We start from the raw sequence: 9,322 nt of genomic DNA, 5'->3' as shown, positions 1-9,322 counted from the left end.
TGTTCCTGAGGACATGTCTCTGTCTGCATCCATGGATCCATTCCAAAGGCCCTCCGGGCAGCAGAATTTCTCAAGTCTCTCTGATAATCAGAATCGGGAAATATTGGCAGATGATCTCCTGAGCAGAAGTGCAGTAACCTGGATTCTGCTCTTGCTTTGTTCTTTTCTTCAGACTATAACTTTTAAATTCATGCTTTGGAGGGTTTAATACTCATTATTGCACTGAATTTTTTTTAGTGTGTACACATATAAAGCATTCCATATTCACATAGATTTCCCTTTAGTGACCGTTAATTAAAAAAAGAATTCCCATCCCCTCTCGTAAGTTAATGAAGAGATTTAAGTTTTCAATGAACCTTTTAATGCATAATTTTTATTGTTTTTTATTAATATATGCAATAATTTTTTAAAAACCTAGTGGTATGAAGTCATAATGGACTCAATTATTCTTCATGCCATGCCACACAGGCCTCTACAGTTTTTATTAGCAAGCAGGCTTTTCATTCAAGATCAAAGAAATAACATATATTTTGTTAGTAGTGCAGATAGTTGAGGGTTGGAGAACCAAAACATTTAATAGAGCACTCAGGAATCATTTAAAATAGTGTTAGGTAAATTAAATACATCCTCCATAATAGGAACTATGTTCCTTCCTAGCACTGTGAGTGGATCTGAGTGGTGTTCAGGAAACAGATTGCAAAAATATGCTCTATGATTAATTCTATAATCAGGAAGAATAAAATTAAATCATTTCTATTTGTATTAAGTGGGGCAATGATTTGCCAGAAAGGGAAATCTACTGGTCAGACTTTAAGTCTGGTTCCATGTCAATCACACTGTGACACTGAGTGGCCTTCTTGCATGTGGTGAACAAGATGCTTCCGTGTGGGTGACGACAAACAGAAATCTCATTTGACGCACGCGTGCCTGTGTGCCTGCTGCATCTGTTTGTGTTCATCCTGACCTGACTGAATTTCAGGTCAGACTCATTGAAGAAAGAACTTTTAAGAAGAGAGTTTTCATTTTAGTTTTATTGTAGTGAGCAGTATATTTCATTTTGTTAAAAGGCACCCAAGAATAATTACCTTTGTGAACCAAAAATATACAAAACTGTACAGAATAAATAGTTCATAAAAATCTAGCTATACTTTCTTGTAAAATAAAGCTACATTGTCCCACTCCTGAGGCAACTTAAACTACTTACCCTTAGACGTGCCTTTTGCTACTAATGTATGGCAACTATCAGTATACATCAATAAAAATAAAAGAAGAGTTTGTCCTATTTGTTTTACACCAGTGAATTCTTACTTGCCACAAGTAACATATGTCTATCATGGTATTCAAATTTACAAAGGATTAATGCTATGAAAGAAACCAAACTTAATGGAAGCACTAATTATATTTACAGTTGAATATCAGTAGCATTTAAAAAAAATATCCCAAGAATAAGAATTAAGCTTTGAGCACAAATGACATACCTTAGTTCACAGCAGCATTAACAATAAGATTGTCTACACAAAATGTGCAGAAAAACCACGAAGTTTGCTTATCCATTCCACCTGAACTGTTAATCATTCTTATTTTTAAATTCAGAAAGCATAGCTGTGGCATTGTTTTAATCCTCAAAGGTTCAAAGTTTGGGGCCACTCATAGCCTATATAATTTGACCTTCCATTTTTTTCTTTACTGTCACTATTCGTAATTTTAAAGTTCCAGTTCCTTTTGCCTTTATTTCAAGAAAATTTTGTGTATCTAACAATGTACATTTTTGTAGTACATACACTGGTTTTATAAACAATATATTTCTTACATGTTATAACTACATATGCAGGTATACTTTTTAAAAGACGAAATCCAATTCTAGTTAATCCATGGGTAATATAATTCAAGAAAATAAGGGTTGCTTAAATGTGGAACCCTTTGAGATGTGCAGGAGGACTTCCATGAAACACTCTATGTGTATGGGAAACTATTACTATAATCCTTGAATGATTCACACACAAGGATTTATTTTATTGGGGATAGACATAATTGCCTGAAGACAACGCAATGGCTTCTCCCAATGATCCCTGAGTTTCTTTCTCTTCTTTTTTCCCCCATAGGATTACTGCTGTGCTTAGGATCTGATTGATGACACACTCATATAAGGCACTTATTTACAATGTTTGGACTTAAGACAGAATCACAGCATTTCTGCAAAAGCCCTCAAACTCTCTACGTTTGCTGCTCCAGGACCTCTAAGTAGTCAGGTTCAGCATGTAAGTTAGCTTTCAGCTCAAAATACTCATTTTTAGTCTGTTCCACTAATACCTTCCTTGGCCTTGAGTACATTAATGTCTCCATGAGTTTTAACTCTTCATGGGCTCCTGGATAATGTACCTCCACATCAGGCTGAAGTTGAGCAATGTTTTTCCTTAGGTATTCTGTGATTCCCAGTTGCTGAAGTTCTCTTTCTTTCTCTAAAATGTTTCTATATAATGAACTAGCGTCCTGGAAAGACAAAAACTCAGTGGATTGGTCTGTGGTTTTGTACTTCATATTTGACCCTGTGAGTGGGGAGTGATTTTCTCGTTCTAAAAGACTTCTTTGGAGATGTTTTGCATCACTTCCCTCTTTCTCATTCCTTTCTTCTTCTTCTTCCAGATGCTTCAGGCCAAAAGATGGACTTCTGTAGACGTGAACCATGGGGCTCACCATGTGCTGCTCGTAGAGTGATGCCGTGGGTCTCTCGGTGGTGTGGTGAGTTGTTTTATGGCCATACATGCTGTACTGGAGATGCACAGGACTGTTGTCTCGCATCTGCTCGTCTGCTTGTTTCTTTTTGGATCTCCTCCTACGGTGGAGAACAAGAACCACTATCCCTGCAGCACAGAACACGATAGTTATGAATACAATCAGCAGTCCTAGTATTAAAACAGATAGCGGTACAGCATCGGTAAGTGATTTAAAAATAGTATCAGCTGTAGTTTTGGTTGTAGGAGTGTTGACGATTATGTAACTTGTCTGAGTTGGCAGGGATGGGTTATTGACCAAACCTGGGCATAGAAGTTCACTGTTGAGTGCTTTTAGTTCCTTTCTGTCTAGGTGCTCCGGAGAGGTGCAGAGTATTTCATCTGTCACTGTGTTCTTACTTAATTTTTGTATCCATTGCTGCAGTCCAACCAGGTCACAGGAACAGTCCCAGGGGTTGTCTTCGAGGTCAATCTGGGTCAGTAAATCAAGGTCATCCAAGATATTACTTACAGGTAGATGGGTAAACTGGTTTGTTTTAAGGTTTATCCTTGTTAGCGGAACCCCTGAAAAAATATGTGGTGGTAAAACTTGAAGGAGGTTGTTATTTAAATAGAGGACTTTAAGTTTAGGCATTGGATTAAAGGTTCCAGGTAATATTTCCTTGACGCCATTGTATTCAAGATACAAGTATTCAAGACTGTGGAGACCGAAAAACATCCCTCCACTTAATTTGGTCAGATGGTTACCATTCAGATAGAGTTTTTGTAACCTTGTTAAATTCATAAATGATCCTTCTTCAAGAACCTCAATGCGATTGTTCCCCAAGTGAAGCATTTCCAAAGTGAAGTATTCCACTAGATCAGACTTCATTAACGTGTGAATAATATTCCCCGCGAGAATAAGCTTTCTAGGATTTTGGGGAGGAGGTTTTAGATCTGACAAGCTTTCGATGTTGCGTTCTTGACAGTGTATAAGAAGTCCCGAAGGGGACAGTACTTTGCAGTTGCATGGAATAGGGCAGTAGGGTCCCGGAAGTTGCGTGGATGGCTTTGTAATATAAGGTATTAAACCAGGTGCTTTGGTGGGTGGTTTTAAAAGAGACGTGATCTTGGTTGACATGCGGCTGTCGCTGACTGAAGATGTCACTGCCAGATGTAACGACCCCGAATGATCCTCGTGCTCTTCGTAGACTGGCGGGGTGGGGCAAATCGATTCCTTTTTCAGTCGGCTTAAGATGCTTCCTTTGAAGAACGGAGGGCTGTTGCACACAATATCACCAATTACAGACTGTGGGGGCATGTTTTCCAACCAAAGTTTTAGCTGTAGTAAGTCACAGTTGCAGGCCCATTTATTGTCCTCCAGCTGGAGATCCAATATTCGGCCAATGTGTTCTAAAAACCCAACATAAGGCAATGTTTGCAACTGATTTCCCCGAAGATCTAGATGGGTTAAAGGAACGAATCGAAATATGTTTGGAGGAAGACTCTCAATCGCATTGTCATTTAGAATTAACACTTTAAGTCTGTGGAGCTTGCTAAAGGCACTTGGTTCAATCACTGTAATAAAATTGTTATCTGCTTGTAGGAATTCCAGGTTTTCCAGTCCATGGAAGGTATCCTCTTTAAGAATTTCTAAAGAATTGTGATTGATATGCAGTTGCTTAAGGAGGCCAAGGCCATTAAATGCACCAGTCTCAATATCTGCGATATTGTTAAATCCGAGGTGTATTGAGAGAGCATTGGTAAACCCAGAAAAGTCATTTGTGTGAAGCACTGTCAGGCCATTATTTAATAAACTGAGGTGGAAAGGTCGTGATGGTGGCACGCTTATTTGGGATAACTTCTTGATCCCTTTCTCTTCACAATTTATGAGCATCGTGCCGTCTTTTTCCTCACAATTACAAAGAGAATCACAGGAGCCTCTGGCTGAGGCAGAGGACATAGGAGATTCGGACTGTGAAGACACACAGGCCAAGAGAGATGAATACAAGAGATGAATCCAAAGCTTCATGGTGTCCTGTGATGGATCTGACTCTGTAAAATAGAACACGAAGCAGTGGGCTTTAGTGGGCAGGACCAGGGAGGAGAGGACGTTGACATTTTCAAAATGATAGGTTTTCCTTTAAAAAGCAAAATATGGATTACACTGAATATATAAATACATTGCTTCATCTACCTTTTCTTTTATTTTTTCAAATATTATGATCAGCAGGTTTGTTTTACTTTTAGCTTGCATTGTGATCAAAATTTAAAATTTAGGTCAAGGAGAATTCAAAATATTCTATCAATTTGTGTTCCCATCTACCAAGTAATCTGCATTTTAAGGGGTGCTGGCTAAATGGACCTTTGGACTTTGATATAATGCAAAGGTGTATATTTGAGAAGACTCTAACCTTTTTTTTTTTAACTCAGACTAGATGAATCTGAGCCTGAATAAGGGATTATAGTAAAGGACAAATATGTAGGTATTAGCCAGAAGGTCAGAGACTATAGAGAATTCAAAAATAATAGTTGGAAAGAATGAATGCATGCATACATTATGCACTTCCTTTATTTAGTTTTATTTTTGAACTGGATATCACCATATAGCATCTAATAACTGTGTCTGTGTTTAACCTGCTTTGACTTTGATCAAAATACTTATTAATTTCATTATCTATTTAAAAATCTTGAGAAAAATATGTCTCTAACCGTATAATAAAGTAGAACACCATAAAAGAATTTCGTTTTAATTACACTGTCTAGGGAAGTTTCTATAAACCTAGTAGGATCAGATATGTGTGCTTAAAGGTGTCCATTTGAATTTCACTTGAGTTACACTTTATATTGACTTTCTAGAGGTAGAATATTTACTGCTACTTTTTAATTCTACTGTCGATAAGGTTAATATCATAAAAACTAGAGAAGAAAAATTGATCTTCAACACATATTTCCAGCTACTATAAAAAAGTAAACAATGCTTCCTATAAACTTCTAATAAATGACTGCCTAATGAGGTCTTGAACCAGGCTCTAGGGCACTGAATGTCACCACATAATTAAGCAATTGATCTCCTTTGTCATAAGGCTTAATGCTGCAAACAATGAACTCTGAAACAAACTTCACTATATGAAAATATTTGAGGATATGTCTAATTTGGTAAAGAAAAAAATGATAGCTCAAGATAACAACATCATACATTAAAAACCTAATACATGCATCTGAAACAGCAATTTTCAAAAAGATTCTAACTCTAAAATGATAGCAGTGATCTGGTAAATACTTTGAACTCTACTGGTATCTAATTTTATTCCTTCCCTTTAAATATTGTGCCTTAAATGTATCTAAACCAAATTGAAGGGTTAAAAAAAACCCATATTTTTTAACTATTCAACTTTTGGAAATGGTCATTGCTTTCATTTTTCTGGATGGACTATGAACAGTAACTCTGAATCTAATTAAAATTCACAATCAGATGACGCATCCCAGAACCCAATCAATAATCCTGAAAAGAAACTTTCTTTCCATGAAAACACATTGTTTTATTGAAAGCATGTATTAAAAGCCTGAAAGTTTCTGAAAGGCAAAAGACCACCAAAGACACAAAACAACAGAGCGCCTTTCTATAGAAAGGAAAAGTTAGCAGACTGAGTGTTTCCATAGGGAAATAGTTTGATTTCAAACGACTCTGCGTGCTGTGCTCAGAATCAAGCAGCCTGTAGTTCAAGTCTTCAACTGGTGGACCAGCTTCCACAAATACTAAAGCTACTTCTCCCTAGATTACTGAGGAAGAAGACTATTCATTTCACCAGGCACAATATCTTGAGAAAATAGTAAATAAATTTTAGATGAGAATCTCTCCTTACTTTTTTTTTTTTTTACTCTTATATGCATTTTATGTTTTTCAAAATGTCCCAGGGAACAGTTTCTAATCTTGTCAGAAATACACACAAATCTGAAGGGTGGTTCTACTTTGACAACATCTGATACAGTGTTAAAGAGGTCAAAAAAATCTCCATTTACGTATTTTCCAGTCCAGAAAAAAATAAAAACGGTATACAAAATACAAAGAATCTTTTCATATTCTGCTTATATTTCAAATTCAGCGATGGTGTTTGGAAGTAATCTTCCCTTCAGAAAGCACAGTTATTTCGTTTCCAATAACAAACTGCGTGCTGTAGAGACATAGTGGCATATTATTTTACTCGTTCTTCTCTGCAGCCAGCTGTTGGACTAAATGTCTGCTGCTCGGAGAAAACAGGCATCTGCTCCAGCATTAGTTGTGCCAGTGAGCCAGAATGAAACTGGATATCCTCTAATGCAAAGTTATTTTTTTTTTAAAGAGGCAAACATAAATCCAATCACTTCAGGAGAATGCAAAAATAGGTATCAGAAAAGCCGGGAAACATTCATCTTACCTGTAAAGCAGAGACTTCCTGACGTTATCTGTAACGCACAGCTGGAAGAGATGTTCAAAGTAAATGCAGTTTCTTTATTAAAAAAGCAAACACCAACTACCACGTACTTTCTTCTCAAATATCACTTTTTGGCAAGTCCCATCTCTTCATAAAGTGAAAACCTCTGGTCAAAGACAAAATGCTGAGCATTTCATTGAAAATATTTCAAGCAGAGTGCATCCTAGATCATCCTGAAGCAGTTGTCCTTTTATTCCCCAATTAAAATTCACGGCATACTTCACAGCTATGCTGACTTTTCTTGCATATAGTTAACCATTTGCAAGCTGCTGAATGCAGTAAATAAGCAAGATGTTTAACAGAGCTGGGATTGATCACTCTTGCTTTCTGAGGCCGTAGATCCAAGCTGCAGCAATGTTCTCTTTCCTCCCTTTCTAGTCTTTCTTGTTAGCTCAGTTTGTTATTAGTCAGATTGCCAAGGGCTGGGAGGTAGGCGTAAATAAAGAGACTTCTTGGCTTTTGACTCAGCCTTTAAGCCCTTCCCCATCAGAGCGCTCTAATCTGCCAGTGTCATTTAACACAAGAGACAGCTCCACCTTGGGACTCAACTCCTCCTCCTGCAAACGGTCTTTCCTCTCCCTTTTAATACCACAGATAGTGCAAGTGAATTTTGATGGAAATAATGACATGTAGTTTTAAATGTTTAATAATATTTTGTGCTATAGCAGGCTAAATAATACATTATATTAAATTCTCATCTAGCACAGGACTGTACCGTTTGCACACGTGTGCAGAGAAACTGCAAGCTTGCTACCTGTAGAATAGTTGCTTCAGGCTTTTTTAAACTAGTATTTACAGTCAGAATTGTGCACTAATTAAATCTTAAAAAGGTTAACATGAACTGCTTTCCTGAAACATTCCTATTTTTGTATTCAACATTGGAAAAAAACGTTTAAGCCTCATGTTAGAGACTCTAAGTTTTATACTTCATTATTTTTTTCCCTACAGCTCACGTTCAGTAGTGAGACTGAGACAGGTGAGAAAAAGAACCTCATTTCTAGTCTTACTATTTGGATTGGAAATATGCTCACTTAAAATATATTCAAGAACCTTTATTACAAATGGTTGTCTTTATTCGAACACAGCTTATCACTCTCATTGTATGAAATTATGTCTTTTCACATAAAATGAAACAAGTTAAATGAGTATATAGAGTATATAGTACATATTACAATAACCTGATTTTTATGGCACTAGCTCAGAGAGCAATTTTTTTCCTAAAAAAGATTGTATGTAAAAAGTTACTTGGTTCTTCTTCAACTCTTTAAAGTTTCTGAATCATCACTAATGAAACTCTCAACTGTCAGGTTCTTTATTTCCCCAAATGCCTGTGTTTTAAAAATCATTCCTCTTTATCTACATTCCAAGGACCTGAACTTTTTCACAGCCAAAATGAATATACTAGATGCTGTCACTTACTCATTTTGAAACATTCTATGTTTAGAAACACTCTTGCCTATAGCTTCTAGAGGTTGCCTATGTAATATTAGGTCTTATTTCAGAAAAAAATAAAAGCTATGTTTAAAAAAGAGATTGTATGCAGCTTAAATCATCAAAACAGGAAATTTTCAAATTAGATTATTGTTTAATGGTTGTCTGCAGTTTTGCACTGGATTTCATAAAGTTTTAAACCCTTAGTGTGAAACATATTTTTTTAAAATATAAAGATTTTGAGGCAATTTCTCACTTTCCTTTGTGTTATATTCTTCACTTACTTATTTTAAGGGCATTGTGTGCTTTAAGGTAGAATCAAGATTATGATACAGATGAGGGTGTGGAGAAAGAAAATAAAGATAAGGGATAAGATAATAAAGAGAATACAAGAGAATGAAGGAAATGAATTTCTTTTAGGGACAGTCTGCTGCTAGGTGATGGCCAAGTTAGCTTACATCAATCTAATGATTTAGCGAGGTGCTGACAAAAAAGAGTTAGATCCAGTGAGACAACAAGCAACTAGAATAATGTTTCTTCCAACACTGTAGGTATAATTCTTTAGAGGCATTCCTTAAGGTTTTGGAGGAGAAGTCACAGGAGAAATGGACATACAGTCTGTGGTGGAAAAGATGTTCAAATAGATGTGGGAAAAATGGAACTACATTCCTGATAAACAGGTGGAGGTTTTCTCATTTCCACCAG

General features: G+C 36.4%; 1 protein-coding gene across 1 annotated transcript; it reads right to left on the bottom strand.

The window, feature by feature from the left end:
- Positions 1 to 1,424: 1,424 nt before the first annotated feature.
- Positions 1,425 to 7,609, bottom strand: SLITRK6 (SLIT and NTRK like family member 6). The gene is made up of 2 exons (XM_010980221.3): positions 7,130 to 7,609; positions 1,425 to 4,766 (listed from the first exon to the last, which is right to left on the bottom strand). The coding sequence occupies exon 2, from the start codon at positions 4,741 to 4,743 to the stop codon at positions 2,215 to 2,217; it is 2,529 nt and encodes an 842-aa protein (XP_010978523.3). The 5' UTR covers positions 4,744 to 4,766; positions 7,130 to 7,609; the 3' UTR covers positions 1,425 to 2,214.
- Between the last annotated feature and the right edge of the window lie 1,713 nt (positions 7,610 to 9,322).

Source organism: Camelus dromedarius, chromosome 13, assembly GCF_036321535.1.
Source record: "Camelus dromedarius isolate mCamDro1 chromosome 13, mCamDro1.pat, whole genome shotgun sequence".
In the NCBI taxonomy this organism is placed as follows: Eukaryota; Metazoa; Chordata; class Mammalia; order Artiodactyla; family Camelidae; genus Camelus; species Camelus dromedarius.
The sequence above is the reverse complement of the archived record's forward strand: the minus strand, read 5'-3'. Positions and strand labels throughout refer to the sequence as shown.